The following is a 16776-nucleotide window of genomic DNA, read 5'->3' as shown; positions in this document are numbered from 1 at the left end:
GGCCTCAAGCCCCTCTGGAAGCACTTGCCTAACCTGTCCCTGTCTGTCCCCCTCAAGCCCGTATAGTCCTACCTAGAAGGTCCCGACCTTGTCCTTCTGGCCAACTGACCATGCCTACTCAGCATCCAGCTTCAGCTGAAGCATTTGCCCTCACCCACTCCCCCCACAGAAGACACAATGCTCACCCCTTTCTCTGACACCCCCCAACCAAATTACCCATCATGTGTGTACAGAGCAAGTGAGAGCACTTGGTCTGTTTTCTCTCACAAAAGCTGTTACACATTTGGTTCACATGGTAGGGAAGGAGGGAGAGAGAAAGGGAAAGAAGAAGGAGGAAAAGAAAAGGAAGGAGAGGCTAGGAGGGTACAATGGCTAAAGCACTAGACTTACAAGCATTAGGTCCAGGTTCGATCCCAGGTATCTCATGTACCAGAGTGATACTCTGGCTCTCTCTCTCTCTCTCATTAACAAAAAAATTATTTATTTAAAGAAAGAAACAGAAGGGGCCAGGTGAAGGTAAACTTGGTTAAGCGCTCACATCATAGTGCACAAGGACCCAGGTTCAAGCCCCTGGTCCCCACCCGCAGAGGGAAAGCTTCAAGGGTGTTGAAGCAGGGCTGCAAGTGTCTCTCTGTCTCTTTCCCTCTCTACTCTCAATTTCTGTCTCAATGCAATAATAAATAAAAACATTAAAAAAATTTTAATATATTTATTTTATTTATTCCCTTTTGTTGTCCTTGTTGTTTTTATTGTTGTAGTTATTATTGTTGTTGTCGTTGTTGCATAGGACAGAGAGAAATGGAGAGAGGGAGGGGAAGACAGAGAGGAGGACAGAAAGATAGACACCTGCAGACCTGCTTCACTGCCTGTGAGGCGACTCCCCTGCAGGTAGGGAGCCGGGGTTCGAACCGGGATCCTTATGCTGGTCCTTGTGCTTTGCGCCACCTGCGCTTAGCCCGCTGCACTACAGCCCGACTCCCAAATAAAAACATTTTAAAAAGAAAGAAATGGAAGGAGATAGAAGGAAAGGAGAAACAGGTAGAGATGGAGCTCTCATTTGCCCAAGTCATGCTTGTTAGGTACTCGTTTCTTTATATGTCTGGTCAGGGTATCAGGGAGCTAGGAAAGACAGTAACTGGGAATTGGGGGGGGGGGGGGGGCTGGAGAAGTGTAAGCGTGCTGACCACTTGCTCTGAAACCTAGTCCCTTCAGGCCTAAGCCTTTTGTAGGCACGGCCTCTTCAAGTCCCCATAACATTCTGGAAAGGCTGTTGTCCTTGTTCTGGTTTTACAGGTAAAGAAAGTGTGGCTCAGAGATGGAAAACACTTTGAGTGTAGGCTTCTGCTCTGTGCATGCGAAACCGCACCAAGGCTTGGACACCACAGGTGCCAGCTGGATTTGAAAGCTAGTGCTGCTGGCTCCAGGGCGAGTGGCCCTTGCCATACTGAAGCCCCCCAGTATTTAGAGGTCCCTAGTCTCAGTGTCCTGATTCAGAACCACACTGCCAGTGCCCAGCAGGGCCAGGATTCACCCTGAACCAAGCAACCTGTCCTGATACCACACACTCTCTCTCTCCCATATGCCCAGACACCATATGGGAAAAGAGGGAAGGGAAACTTCCTAGGTTCCCAGCCTAGAAGCTCCAGAGAGATAAATACTGCTCCCTGAGCTAAGTCTGGCAGCCAGGCCCACCCTTCTTCCTGTTGGAGTAGCCTGGGGTTATTCAAGGTCACAGCTGAGCAACCAGCCAGTCCAGGGGACATCCTTGGCTGACTCCCTCCTCTGAAATCCCCTCCTGGGGTCAGGGAGCCAGGGACTCCTCCCCTGTGGAGCTAGGCCCAGTAGGGATTAGTGAGAGGATAACATAGTGCGGGCAGCACAGTTTAGTACTCTAGTGATTTAGACAGCCTCTGCCTCAACTTCCCCAGTTGTAAATATGTATATATAAATGGCTCCAGGAACTGCTGCTACTACCAGTTTTATCCCTCTAGCTGGCTAATTGTGCTTTCTAAATTATAGGACATACTAAATAAAGGTAGGTGTCCCCATTCACTTTATGACTGGGCAGCAAGAAGAACATTAGAGATTTGAGTCCTCAGTTACACATCCAGAACTAACTTATCTCCAAGTCCAACTGAGCCTCTCTCCAATGCTGCAGAGAACCACCCTCTCATTTCCTTCAGTGATGCCTCCTCCAGTGATGCATATCCACGACCACTGTCTCCTGTCTGGGCCACAACAAGCCCCTCAGCTCTGTCTCCCATCCTCTCCCTTTCACTATACCTGCAGCCATTACAAGCGTTTTTAAAAAAATATATAAATAATAAAATAATATTAAACCAAGCAACCTAGCTGGGTTATTCCAGCTACAGGCTTTCCAGCTCCATCTTTCCAGCTCCAGCTTCAGGCCTTCCAGATCCATCTTTCCCCCCTCATAAATGGCCACAGTGCAGCAAGCGGAGGTGTTGGCAGCTTTCTAGGGTCAAGGCACTTGCTCTTTGTATCAGGCCTTTCTGGATGCTCTCTCCTGGGGTCCAGCCTAACTCAAGGTGTGCACCTTGCCTACGTGGCTTGCTTCTCTCTACTGAGCTCCCCAGCCCCCTGCACTCCATTATAGTTCTCATGCCTTTGTCTCTGTCTCTCCAGTTCAATTTAAATTAGAGAGGTTGGAGGGGGCAGACACACTGAATGCACTATCATGCCTAGTCTGTGGCTTAGAGCAAATTGTCCCTAAAGATTTGGGGACTGAATGAATGAACCACTCAATATGTAGAGGACCTGGGAAATACAAGGCTCCGTTTGCGGCCTTCGCATCTATCTAGTCTGGGATTAGAGACCTGCAATAACTAGGTAAGAAAAGAAAATAAATAAATCAATAAGGGCTTGGGACAGTAGAAGCTGCATCTAGTTAACTATCTATCTAGTTGTGATGAACCGCTCAAAGTTACCTCCTCTGCCAAGCCTTTTCAGACACTTCCCTTTTTTGTGCAGAGAATTAGACCGGGAGATTAAAGACCTGCTTGGTCACCTTTTTAACTGTGTTTTGTGACAAATGAGATCCACTGCCTTCTGAGTGGTCAACGAATTTAAAAGGTGTGGGGGTAGGTGGGGATAGAGAGCTCTATTCCAGCCATTACATGCACGTTCTCTCTTCTCTTCATTGTTTCTTCTCTTTTTCTGCTTGCGTCCTCCACCTGGCCCAGTGAGCCCCGGCTTCCCGCCCGGCGACCTCCCACTGCCTTCCCGGGGCCCCTCTCTTTCCCGCCCCCCCTGCTCCGCCCCGACTAGGGAGGCGGGTCCTGTCGAGCGGTCCACCAATGCCAGCGCCCAGATCCGCCGCTGCCTCCCACGAGTCCCGCCCCACACCGCCGTCCGCCAATCGCTTTCCGAGCTCGCACTGCCGTGCCGCCCAATCGTGAGCGGGCTGACTGGCCGGCGCCCCGCCCCTCCTGCACTCCGCCGCGGCTCCGCAGGCGGCCGAGCTGGGCCTCGGCATTCTCTGAGCTGCGCGGCGCTGCGCGGCGCCAGGAGTGTAGGCAGCGGTGCTGCTGCTCGCGGGGTGCCGGGCAGAGGAAGCAGGCAAGGCGGGTGCCGCTGGCCGGGCCGGAGGGGCGCCTCAGTTCCGCCGGGGCTCCGCGGTGCGGGACCCGGGACCCAGGAGGAGGCAGCGCCCCCGCTGTCCGGGGCCGGGCTCGGTGCCTAACCGGAGGGGGCTGCGGCCGGACGTTCCCGGTCCCGAGCCTCCCGGACTGGCCCCGGGGCACCTCGGCTGCCCCCCGGCGGGCGCCCTGAGCCTCCCGGTACTCACCTGCGCAGGCCGCCTGGCACCCAGGTGCGGGGGCGTGTGCGCAGCAAGGGCGCCTCCCACGGCCGCTGGCGGGGCGGGGGCGGGGCCTCCCGCCGCTCTCGACCTCACCGGTCCGTCCGCCCGCCTCAGTCTCACCGGTCCGCCAGCTGCGCCGGGTCGCGCGGCGTGAGCTCCCGGGGGACCGCGGCTCGGGATGCTGCCCGCCGGCGTGGCCGCCCACCGCCCCAGCCCCGGCCTCCTGGGCCATGCCTTTCTGTTTACATGCCGGTGAAGCCCCCGGCCGCTCAGAGCCCTTCCGAGCCCCGGCTCCGCGACGGTGAAGCCAGCCGGCCCGAGAACTGGACTGGCCGCTCGGGTCGAGGTCCTCCGGACTCGGATCTCCGCCCGCTCCGCCGCCTCCGCCACCATCTGGGCGGGATCCGCCTCTGGTGTTTTGAGGAGGGGGTGTGGTGTAGGGAAAGGAATCCTGGGGATTTCTGGCACCCCCCACTTTTTTTTTCCCCTGGCCTTTGGGGCTTCAGACTCAGGGAACTCGCTCATGGCTTTCTTGATGAAGAAGAAGAAATTTAAATTCCAAACCACTTTCACCCTGGAGGAGCTGACTGCGGTCCCATTCGTGAATGGCGTCCTCTTCTGCAAGGTCCGGCTGCTGGATGGCGGGGATTTTATCAGCTTGTCGTCCAGGTAGGAGACTGGGACAGTTGGCGTCTGGTCTGCAGGGGAGGGGATTGAGGATCGAGATCAAGCCACTTGGTCAGTATGCAAGTGTCCCTTGGGGCAGAGCAGTTCCTGGGGAGTGTCTGGGGCAAGTTTGCACAAGTGATCGAGAGGTCTGGGCCTGAGGAGGTGAGGTGGCCGGGTGCTGGGCGCCCGTCTGCAGGTGACCGACTCCTAGAGCCCTGCACACAGCCCGTGGGAGGCTCATTCTGCATCCTGGACTAAGTGCCCCATGGGGTGTCTGTGCCTTGAGGGGCTGAGAAGAGGAGGCATGTCCCAGGCCACCTTGTACCCAGCTGGCCCCTCGGACTGTCATATGGTTGCCAGCCCAGGCCAGCCACAGGTTCCCTGGCACTGCCTGACGTTTGGGAAGGCCTGGCCCCAGGCGTTCCTCTGTTTGGCTGGAAGGAGGTGCTGGAGTTGGGCCTGCCCAGCTCCCTCTGAGTGACTGTCCTTTTCTGCCTGGAGCTGGACTGTTTTGCATTGCAAATGTCCTTGCCAAGGAGGCTGCTGCCCTCTCTGAGGGAGGCTTGGTCAAGTTTGCTTGTGTGTCCTTGCCCATCCAGCAGGTCCAGCTGCCCAGCTCATTGCTGAGGGTCACTGAGTTTCCCAAGCTGCACTCACTCCACTGACTGGGCCCACCTGGGGGTCACCCAGCACTGGCCTGTCTGGAAAGTTCCTTGTAGTCTGAGAGACGGGGGTTCAGATCCCAGCTCTTTTGCTTTCTGAATTTCTAGCAGAAAATTGTTGAGTGTCAGTTGATAGAATGCAATGTGGGACCTGACCCAGCAACTAGAGCACAACCAATTCCTTTCCTGGGCTGTCACTGTGGGCCTAGAGAATGGAGCTTTCTCCTTTGTTCAGAGATGAGGGGGTGCATATTACAGATGTAGAAACTGAAGCCCAGAAAGGAGTGATTTGCCAGGGACCTCACTAGAGGCAGTTGTCAACTGAGCTTTGCCTGTTGGGAGTCCTGTTGGATGAGTCTGGAGGTCTGGTGTTCTGTTGGTAGAAGGGGAGGGGAGCCTTTACCACTTAACTCAGATTTTGGACTCACCAGTGGGGACAGGGTGGGGCAACTTTTCTGAGCACTCAGGCTGGTTTAGGTCTAGAGGTTCCCCAGTCCGCTGCTTATCTGAGGAATCCAGGCCGGGGCTGCCCTTTGCTGTGGGCATAGGCCTGCCCTAGGCTGCCTGGGAAGTGTGACCACCCACTCAGTGGCCCAAGGTTTCAGGGAAGGGGCTGGGCTCTGCTTCTGGGGTTCACCACTTACAAACTGGGTGGCTCTGGCTACGTTACCTAACCTCCGATCCCACACACCAGCAGTTATTGGTACCCTGTTTCCTGTCTTATTAGTGCCTTTCACTTAAACACTTGACTGTGTCCTGGAAGTGTGGAGCCTTTAGGGTTATTCCCGTTTTACAGGTGTGGAGACTGAGACTCAGGAGAGGGAGTGATTTGCCTGAGTTTAAACAACAGAGCTTAGATTCAAACTCAGGATGTGCTTTTAAACACTACCTGTTCTACCTTTGAGCCTCCGTCTCCTTTTCTCTGAATGGAGGGAGTTGCACCCACCCCTAATGTTGTGAAGGGAAGGAAAAAATGTTTGTACCATGTCTGGCATAGGCAACTCACTGCAGTGGCTGTGGGAACTATGAAAAAAGGGCCCAGGCTTCAGCCCCTCCCAGGTTGGGGGGGGGGCAGATGGCATCTACAGAGGTCTACACTGGGGAGTTGGTATCCATCCCCAGAGTGAGGTCTCCCCTGCCCTCCTAGGCCCTAGGCCCAATGTCACTCTATCTGTCAACCTTTCCATTGTCCTAAACCTGTTCGCTCATCTGGGGAAGTCTGGAAAGTTCCCGGTCTCAGCCCATAGCCTCTGGATTTTACCTCTGCCTTCCTGGCTTCCCTTCTGGCAAGTGGCCATACATTCCCTGAACCCAACCGAGCTCAATCAACCTCTCCCAGCCTTCATCGTGGCTGAAACCTGAGTGGTGCTGAGGAGGGAAGAGCTGACATTGAGTGTGTTGACACCTCCCCCCTCCCCCAGGCCAGGCACCAAGCACCAGGCATCAGGCACCTGTCTGCTGTCGTGCAGGTGTAGCAGACAGCAGTGTGAGGACCTGAAGCTGCACCGAAGCTGCATTGGCTTTTGCTGCATGCAGGCTGTGCCTGAGCCCAGAGCATGGGGCTTCCTAGGTTCCTGCCTTCTTTTATGTCCATTCGACCTGCACTGGAATTCTGCCTCACAGCTGCCCCTCCAACCCACCAAGGCCCCATTGTTTTCATGTTGGGGGTTGGGGTAAGGTCGGGGTGATCAGACCTGTTTAGATCCTGGGCCTGTATTCATAGCATACATCACCCCCAATCCCAGAGACCCCTGAGATTCCCCAGAGACCTGGTGGTGACAGCAAAGCAGGCCTGAGGCCCCACCCCTTCAGTGCCTGCCTTCCCAGCCCCCCCAGCCCAGTGTTTCCCTGTGTGTTGGATGCCATGGCAACAGCGGGCACATGCTCCCGCCTGACCCAATTTGAGCAGGTAGAACAGGTGGTACATGGCTCTGCTCCCCAACCTCATGGTTTGGAGGCCTTCTTACAGCCATGCTCTTCACAGCTGGAAGGTCTGTCACATGTCTGGAAGGTCTGCTCAGTGCTCAGTATTTGCAAATGAGTCCATACAGTAGTCTTCCCGCTCTTTCAGGGAGAGGTGATGCTCCAGGTAACCTGGCTGGCTACATAGTTGGGAAAGTAACCCTTGAGTTGTTTCAATCACCTTTGCACATTTACTGTTTGTCAGAGAACCGCTGAGCTCCTTGGTGAGTGATGAGTTAAATCCTGGAACCTGATGGGCTGACAAGGAAGCAGGTCAGGAGGCCTAGAGTGATAGTCCTGTGTCACTCAGCAGGGGACAAAACAGCTATGATTTCGTGTGGGCAGGCCCAGATCTAAAACCCTTTGCCTTGCCTTGGCAGAGGACTGGCAGCCACAGTGTCCAGATAGGATAGGTCCACCTTTAAGGTCCAGACTTTGGAGAAAGGATCTTGTCAGTGGGTTGAGTGGTACAAGAAAGTCCAGATCTGCACTATTACAAGGCACCAAGCTAGTCCCTGTGGGAGCTGAAGAACAGTGTCCCTGGGAATGGGGCAAAAGTCACCATCACAGACTTGGGTGTCAGGTCAAACTGACACAAGGGCATAACAGGCATTTGCCAAGGAGATCTCCCAGACCAGTGTATCCAAATGACCTCAAGGAGGCTCCCCCAAGGTCCCAAGAGAGATGCAGGGGCCAAAGTCAAGTCAACTTTGCAAGGGAGTGTTGTGCTAGGCCAGTCTGGAGCCAATTTGTCCCTGAGGCAGGAAGAATCCTAAACGTCCTGAGAGGCCTCTACCCAGCTGGCACCCTTTGTATGGCCTGCCCTGTACAATTGACTGGCAGTGCCAAGGAGGTAGCAAGAAGGAGGTGTTGACTTACCTCCCAGCAGGCCCCTTCTGCAGGAGATAGTCAGAGAGCACCTTCTTAGGCAATGGATGAGGAAACTGAGGCCGGGGTGGAGAAGTGACTTGTGTAAGGCCACTTTATAGGAGGAACTAAGGGCACAGTTAGAAGGACTCTGGTCTAGCCCTGGCCTTTGCCCCTATGCCTTAGCACCCGTCTTTGCACAAGAGGGCAAGCTAAGCCAGAAAAAGTAGGGGTGCCACCTGGGTGCCCAGGCAGGACTTGGCTGTCTGAGAAGCAGGCTCGCAGTGAGACTTGGAGAAGACCCCTCCAGTCCTACCTTGTTTGGCAGCTTTGAACCCTCAGTTGTCTTTTGGGTCTCATGGCACCTATACTGAACTGCTTTCCCCTTGGCCTGGTTGGCTGCTATGAGAGATGGCTGAGGAACATTTGGGGCTTTGGGGGCATGAAGAAGGCCATGGACAGGTCAGCTCTGCAACCAAAGGCCTGTACCCAGGCCGGCCAGGCCTTGACATGACCCGCACAGAACAGGCCTCTCCAGGCCTCTGTTTTTTCTGAGGCCTTGTCCCTCCTTCCTGGGAGGTGACCGCAGGATGCTGCTTATCACCCTGCATGGCCCATTCTTATGCACATCTTGGAGTAGAGTTGATACATGGTTCCGTCGTCCAGACCCCAGTAGAGGCAGGGGTGTGGAGGGGCTGTGGAATCCGTTGGGAGACGGGCATGGCATCGTCTTTTTTCCAGAGCAGGAGCTTGGAGACTGAGCCCATGGGGAATGAGGAGGAGGAGGCTGACAGATGTTCCTGCTCCACAGGTACTGAGCACCCTCTGAGTCCTAGAACTTCAGAGGTGAATGGGATTGGGCAGCTGTGTACCCATGTGATTCCCTATCCAGTGGGGACGGTGTGCCCAGAGCCTGGCAGATAGGGGCATGTGCTCCCCTGGATTTCATTGCTGGAATGAACTACTGTTGTGGCATCTGATGTGACAGGTCCACTAGCCTCAGTCTTTGTTTTTTTTTTTTGGCTTGAAGTTTTTTTTTTTTTTTTTTTTTTCCTGGAGTTCAGTATCTGCACTACAAATCCAGTGTGCCAGTGCTCCTGGAGGCCATTTTCCCCACTTTATTGCCCTTGTTGTTATTGTTGTTGTTATTGCTGGATAGGACAGAAAGAGATCGAGAAAGGAGGGAGGAGGGGAGTTGAGGGGAAGAAAGACACCTGCAGACCTGCTTCACTACTTGTGAAACAACACCCCTGCAGGTGGGGAGCCGGGGGCTCGAACCAGGATCCTTGAGCCAGCCCTTGTGCTTTGTACCATGTGCACTTAACATACTGCGCTACTCCCTCTAGCCTCAGTCTTTGCCTTCATGTACATCTTCTTCTTTTTAAATCTTTATATATTGGATAGAGACAGCCAGGAATTGAGAGTGTAGAGGAAATAGAGATAGAGAGACACTTGCAGCCCTGCTTCAACACTTGCAAAGATTTCCCTCTACAAGTGGGGACCAGGGGCTCGAACCCAGGTCCTTGAGCACTGTAACATATGTGTTTGACCAGGTGCATCACCATCCGGTCCTCCTTCATGTACTTTTTCATCTCCTGATACAGCCATAAGGAGGGGCCATTAGGTGGCCCCATAACAGGGGTCTTAAAGGCAGAGGGTAATTGGGCCAGGGAGATGGTGGAGAGAGTGAGGTGCCTTTGAAGGAGAGGCCCCTAACTGGAAGGTGCTTGTCAGTTGTCTAGGAAAGGGGCTGATTTGGAGCATGGAGAGGGGCCTGCAGGGACTGGGGTGAATGAAGTAGCAGTTAGCTGGGCTGCCCTGTTCCTGGCCTGGGGGTTTAGTCTAGGAAGGAGTAGGTGAGTTCAGTGTGGCCTGATTTGCTTGTTAGGATGGCTTTTAGCTGTCAGGTGGAGAAGATGCAGGGGAACCTGTCTGGCACCTGCTCAGGACAGTTGGATGAGCTGGGTGGGCTGTGCTGTGCCGTGCCAGCCAGGCTAGGTGGTGACAGGCAGAGGGAAAGGAGTTGACAGAGTGGAGGGAAGGTTGACAGGCAGGCAGGGCAGGTGGGTTTCTTCATCTGGAAGTACCTGGCACCACCCCTAGTGTTTGAGAGGTGCTAGAAAGGAAGGGTTTGCACAGTGGTCAAATACCACTGGAGTTTTGTTGCCCCAGACAGTGCTTTAAGGGTTTTTTACAGCATGAAACCCAAACTTCTGGTTTCTTTTCAGCTGGAAGATCTGACGACAGTGCTATGTGGCAGCATTGGTCCAAGGCACTCTGCAGCAGTTTCCTCCATGGGCTGCCTGTTCTAGGTGCTTCTGAGCTGCCTGCTTACCCTGGAGTCTAAGCATGGCCTGCTGCCTTTCTCTTACTCTGGCCAACCTCTGTGGGGTATCAGGAGGCAGGACATAGGTATAGTGTTCCTGTTACCTGGAGAGGTGGGAGGAATAGAGTGGGAGGCTGCAGAGGCCACCCCTTGGAGGTTTGTCTGTGGCAGTGGGCCTGCTGCTGGCTCCCCACAGGGTCTAACTGGTGTCTGGGGAGGCCTGAACTGAAGTCACCCAGCCTGTGTCTAGTGTCTGCTGCTTGGCCTTGGCCGCCAGCTGGCCACACTGTTGGCAGGTACCATCTTAGCAACTCCTGCTAGCCTGGTATTGGCAGGGGCCTGATCTGGCTCTGTGGAGCCAAATCTGTTCCCTGAGGCCGATGACTTGCTTTGAGCTCTTTTCTGGAAGCTCCAGGGATGGGCTTCTTAGTAGCAACCACACCATGTGCCACTGGACCCTGAGTGCCTTTGAATTCTGCTGATTCAGTCCCTGTAAGTCCTGTCAGGACCACTAGCAGGTCTGCTCATGGGCTCTCTGGGGACCAGGGGGGCTCCTGCTCAAGCCCTGCTCTTTGCCTTATAGGGGGTAGGAGCAGATGGGCACAGGCCTCAGGAGCCTGGGACTGAGTGGCAGGAGTCTGATGACTGTTGTGTGGTAATTTGCACAGCTCCCCCTTTTCAGCAGGGAGTTACCTACTCTCAGTCCCCTGCAGTCCTGGAATCAGCATATGGTGGAAAGCTGATGAGAACTTGTTGCCTCTCTGGCCAGCCCTGCACACTGCCCCAGGGGCTGTTCTGTCCCTTGCCAGCCTGGCTTTGGGAAGGGACCTAACCCCCAGCCTCAGTGGCCTGCCCTGGCAAGTAGGGCTGCTGGTGTCTGCCACACGGTGTTCCTGGGAGGTTGTCGGGCGATGACACCTGTTAAGCATCCAGCGTGGCTCCTGGCACATGGTGGATGCCCAACACATACTGCAGCCTGCCCTCCCATCTGAGGACTGAGTCATAACAGTGCTTGACTGGTGCATCTTTGTTGCCCCTTCCTGTGGCCTAGCAATTCTTGTGAGCCAGGGTAGATCGGGGCCCAGGAGACTCCTTGCAGGGAGAAGGTGCTCCTGTGCAAGCCTTGATCTCTACCTTTCAGAGAGGTGGGAGTGGAAGTGGGAGCAAATGGGCATAGCGAGTATCTCAGGGGCTCCAGTTGGGTCTGTAACTGCCTTGCTTTGGGGTGCTTGGCTCTGAGCCAGAGCTGGATACTCCCACGGGCCATGCCTTTGCATAGTCAGCTCAGGGGCCCACTTTGGTAGACAGCATAGGAGGAGGAGGGGAGGGACAGGAAATAGGTGAGAAAGTGGGGGACCCTCCAAGGTTCCCTTGGCTGCCACCACTCCTTACTCTCCTAGTTCTGGCTGAACTACTGTTCAGCCCCAGAGCCACCTCTAGGATGCCTTCCTTGGCCTTTTATGGCCTTGTAATGGCCCTCACCAGCCTCCAAAGCCATGGACATTCATCTCGGGGGCCTGAAGCCCCATCCATACCCCTTGGGCTCCCTACTGCTGGCTGGTGCTGGCATGGGTCTGTGACCTCTTGTCCCTTAGTGCTGGACCAGTATGGGTGCTGATGATGCTGGGCCATGTGGTGGTCACTACCAGCTGTGTGGGCCTAGCCCCTCCTCACACTGGTACCCGAGGTGTCAGCCCGTGTCAGGAGCAGCCCTTGCCCACATGCTAGGCAGCTGTGCACTACCACAGGCTTATCACAAGCTGTGATTGAGAGCAGCCAGAGGCATCAGTGGGTGGTATAGGGTTACCCTCTGGGAGTGGGAGGTTGCCAGCAGGAGGGGCAGGGGACTGGGGTATGCCCCAGCACTGAAGTGAACCTTGGCAGCTGCTTACTTGCTCTCTGACCAGCCAGAGACCTTGACCTCCCTCCCCAGTTTCATCTCCTCCTCTGTCAGGTGGGGTGTGGCTGGGGTGTTCCTGTGAGACCAGGTTCCCTGCACACAGGGCCAGGCACCAGGCAGCTGAAATAACCCCACTAAGAAGGGAGGATGTCAGCCTGGTGTGGGGAGGTCTGCACCCTGCTTGCTGTCAGGCAAACCTGCTCTCCCACCACTTCCTCTTTGAGAGCTCAGATTCTGCATGGACACGTGGGTGCAGCACACCTGTGGCTTCCTCTCCCCTCAGCCCCTCAGGGACGATTTCCTGAATGCATAGATGTGCGTGTGTATGGGGTTGGGGGGGGGGGGGCTTCTGCTTCCTGGGAACATAGCCCTGCCCTTACGGGCCCTTCCCCAGGAAGCAGGGCTGGGCTTGGCCCCCGGGACAAATAGAGAATAGGTCAGAGTAAGCAGCGAGTAGCAGGCTGAGAGAAGAGCAGCCCAAGGCAGGGGTGCAGTGAGGGCCAGTGTCCTGGGAGCATGGCATGGGGGAGTCCGTGGGGAGGGGTTCAGATCTTATCTCAGTGTAATCCTGAGTGAGTCAGTCAGCATTGGATTTTAGAGCCACCAAGGCAGCCGTGGGCTTGACTAGGGCTGCAGGTTGCAGAAAGGGAGGGAGGTAGTGGCCAACAGCCAAGAGGGTGGCTTCCCCCCTCTGTCATCACGAAACAGTTGAAAACAAAACTTGCAGCCTGCTGTGCAGCCATGAGATTGAACAAGTCACTGCTGGTTGTGACAATGACAAACAGCAAGGAAGGAAGTAGGAGATGTGCATACCATTTATATAAAGTTCAAAAGCATTTTGATTTCCAGAACCATCCCGGTGTAGATCAGGATGATGTTATCTTTATCTCTTGGGGGGCTATGCTAGGGGGAATGTGTCTCAAAGGGGCTTCTGGTTCCTGTAAAGTCCCACTGCTCGAAGGCTGATAATACAGGACGTGTACACATGTTAGGAACAACCGTAACACAGCACCCTCCTTGGTGGCACTGGGCACCAAAGTCCTCCAGAAAGAAATGAGGTGCCTTCTTAGGTGCCTGGAAGTCCAGAGGAGGTTGCTGGTGTTTTCCTGGGTCTCTCTGGCCAGGCAGTTTCAACTACACCCCTGCCCCCCATAAGCATCACTGCTGTTTATGAGGCCACACTCTAACATCCTTTCTACCTCTTGCAAACCCTGCCGGGGGCTGTTGTGCTGTAGAACCTGGCAGTTCAGAGGGAGGGAGGCACCTGCTCAGTCATGGAATTTACCTGAGCCTTGCTCTTCCCGTCTGTGAAGCGGGATAGTAGGCTCCTTCTTGGTGCTTGGCTTCCATGCTTACTAGCCACTATGTTCTTAGTGTAGCCCTTGGCATTCAGTAAAGGATGACAGTGATTGGTATTAATCCAGGCAGTGGGAGCTAAAAGGGGAGGCCCACATTCCACCTCCTTTCCTTAATTGTTTCTTTTTAGCTTCCTGTGGTTCCTTCAGCAAATATTCATGATGAGAACAGTCACTGTTCTGACACTGCTGGGCATTGGACCCAGCAATACTCCAGGGTCTGGACCAGGACATGTGGAGACCACTGGACACATCCACTCTCAATGCTGAGCTTTGCCACATGCTCTGACCCTCAACATTTCTTCAGGGCCGGGTCTTTGATGTCACTCTCCCTGAAAGCCAAGAGAAGACCTGACTCTGGGCACCAGCATCTCCTAAGGGTTTTGTGTCCTAAAGAGATTTGTTACCAATGGCTGGACCTGCATGAGAGTAGCCAGTATACATTTTGGATGTAGACCAGATCAAGGCTGCCAGATTCATTCCACATGTTCCCTCAGTGGCCCAATCAGGCCTGACACATATTGAGTTGTTGGCAAAATCATGATGCATTTTTGCATAGGAAAACACAGGAAAAAATACATTGTGACTTGTGACTTCTTGTTGTGACTTGTCCAGCAACCCAGTACTAAATGTTTAGCTAATGTGTGTGGTGTAGGTGGGTGACAGAGTCCCTCATTGTCCCAGGGTCAAGTCTGTTGGTCTGCAGGAGAGCCAAGTATCTTGGAGAAGGTGGAGATGGGTGAGTCAGGGTCTCATGATCCCATCAGACCCCATGCCTTCCTGCTGTGGCTGGAATCTTCGAGAACTGATGTAAGTGACCAGTGAAATAGCTGGATCCATGTGGGCCCTATGGGATGTGACACTGACCAAGTGACTCTTCATCTTCACAGAAGTCCGGGGGGCCGTAAACAGTGTCATATGGGGCAGTTACAGAGATGGCAGTGGCCCCTGACTCAAACCCAGTGAGGAGGACCTCTCTTGGAGGTGGAGAGCCCAGTTCAGGAAGGCTTGGAGTTGGTAGCCTTCACCATCATTATTGATCACTTACTATCCACTAGGTGCCATCTGCAGGGTATGGAAAGCAGCAGTGAGTAAACACAGGTCTTGCCTTGAAGTGCTGGTACTTTGGGGCACAGAAGCCTCATTCTGTTCCAATGCCTAAGAACCAGGCCCAGAATTGGAAATTATTTTCTCAGCTAATTTTAGGGGAGTGGGAACTGGCACGATCACTCTAGGTCACTTTTCTTTTTCTTTGCCTTGTTATCATTACCTGGGCTTCACCACACTCTGGGTCACATTTTTCACATAGGGAGAGAGAGAGAGAAAGTTGGAGCACCAACACCAGTGTTCCCATGTGGTGTACCAGGGGCTAAAGTCCGGGTCATGTGCATGACAGTGCAGGTGCCCTGTCTGGTGAACTGTCTCTCCAGCTCTCTGCCCAGCACATTTCTGGGTAGGATGCCCTCAGGAGAAGGTATGGAGGACAGTAGGGGCTCATAGGTCAGGGATGTTCATATGACTCACTTGAGCCCTGCCATTCGAGGAGCAAGGTTCTAGAGATGGGAATTCCTTCCTCTTCCCTCTTCCCTTATGTGAATCAACCACCTCCCTGATGTGAGTCAGCCAGGAGCAGCCCAGGCATGTCCAGCTGGCCCACTTCCCTGCACAGCCCAGCCAGGTACAGGGCCAGGGGTGACACTCTAATCTACGGTCCTGGGGTGGGGAGGGAAGAGGGGAATCCACAGAGCTTTGTATGCCTGGTCCTGCTGGGCCATCTGCTCAGAGTCACTTCTGATGTTCATAGCTGTGACTCCCATTCAGGGTTAGTGCCTTCTGGGTTTGTGCCAGGCCCTGTATTCATTAGGTTTCTTTCCTCAGTCCTGTCCTGTGAGATAGGAGCAGGGTGGTGATGAGTCCAAGAGAGGTCAAGTGTGTAACAGGTGGCAGAACTTGGCCAGAAGTTCCCTGAGCAGAGTCAACCCCATGGCTCTGTGTCTTCTACGTTCATAGGTCTGGAGGTGGGTGTGTGTTGGGAGGGAGGGTTGAAGGCTGGGAGTTCCTTCTACTTAATTTCAAAGCTCTAATTCAAGGTTTAATCTCCTAGCTTTGAATTCCTAGGGCTTCTGGTGTGGGGGCCTGGTTGGGGATTCTGAGGTCAGACTGTATGGGTGCTGATCAGTCTTCTCCCAGCCAGACTTGGGAGGTAGCATCTGTGCCCTGGGCCTTAGTTTCCCTACCTATACTATGAAGATACCTTCCTCCCATGGTTGAGGTGCAGCTTCTAAGTGGGCAGTGGGTGGAAGAGGGGAGGTCTTTGGGCTCAGTGCTGATAAGGCAAAATGTCAGGAACAGGGAGTTGGGTGGTAGCGCAGTGGGTTAAGTGCACGTGGTGCAAAGTGCAGGGACCGGCATAAGGATCCTGGTTCGAGCCCCTGGCTCCCCACTTGCAGGGGAGTCGCTTCACAGGCGGTGAAGCAGGTCTGCAGGTGTCTATCTTTCTCTCCCCCTCTCTGTCTTCCCTTCCTCTCTCCATTTCTCTCTGTCCTATCTAACAATGACGACGACCTCAACAACAATGACATCAATAACAACAACAATAATAACTACAAGGGCAACAAAAGGGAATAAATAAATAAATAAATATTTTTTCAAAAATGTCAGGAACATTCCCCATTTCTCTCTGACCCTGGACCCAGCATTGTACCTGATACCAGCCGGCTGGGCAGACTTGGCACAGGGCCATCCCCACTGACCATGAACTCTGACCCAAATATCACTCACCCTCCTCTCGTGTGTGAGCCTGGTCCCAAGGCCACCTCTCCCCTGGTATTGAGACTCTATAAAGGCTCAGCCTCCATTACTCAGGGATGTTGTTGTCACAGTCTCCAGTCCTGGTAGATTTTCCAGCGGTCCTTCCGGAGGGAGGGCTGGGGTAAGGCCCACCCTCACGCTCAAGTGACCTGTGACCTCCCCGTCAGCTTGCTCATTTGGGAGTAGGAGGTGGTCGTGCTTGCAGGGAGTTTATACCTCACACTGCCTGGCACAATGGAGGGTGCCCAGAAGCCAGGCTAGGCCGTCCTGGCAGGAGCTGACCCACACTAACTTGTGCTCCCTTCTGCTGTAAGAGCAGCAGGAGGGGTGGTGGGCCGCCTTCTCACTGGAGAGCAGTGTCCACAGGCATTTGCAGAAACGTGGCCTTCTGCAGAGCCAGA

General features: G+C 54.2%; 1 protein-coding gene across 1 annotated transcript in view; it reads left to right on the top strand.

Moving 5' to 3' along the window:
* The first annotated feature begins 3527 nt into the window (after positions 1–3527).
* The window catches only part of EEIG1 (estrogen-induced osteoclastogenesis regulator 1), a 44481-nt gene continuing 31232 nt past the window's right edge, over positions 3528–16776 (top strand). The window contains exon 1 of the mRNA XM_007528860.3: positions 3528–4492. Within this exon, the coding sequence (XP_007528922.1) occupies positions 4347–4492 (146 nt within the window). The 5' untranslated portion in view covers positions 3528–4346. The remainder of the gene's footprint in view (positions 4493–16776) is intronic.

Source organism: Erinaceus europaeus, chromosome 10 (genome assembly GCF_950295315.1).
Source record: "Erinaceus europaeus chromosome 10, mEriEur2.1, whole genome shotgun sequence".
In the NCBI taxonomy this organism is placed as follows: Eukaryota; Metazoa; Chordata; class Mammalia; order Eulipotyphla; family Erinaceidae; genus Erinaceus; species Erinaceus europaeus.
The sequence above is the reverse complement of the archived record's forward strand: the minus strand, read 5'-3'. Positions and strand labels throughout refer to the sequence as shown.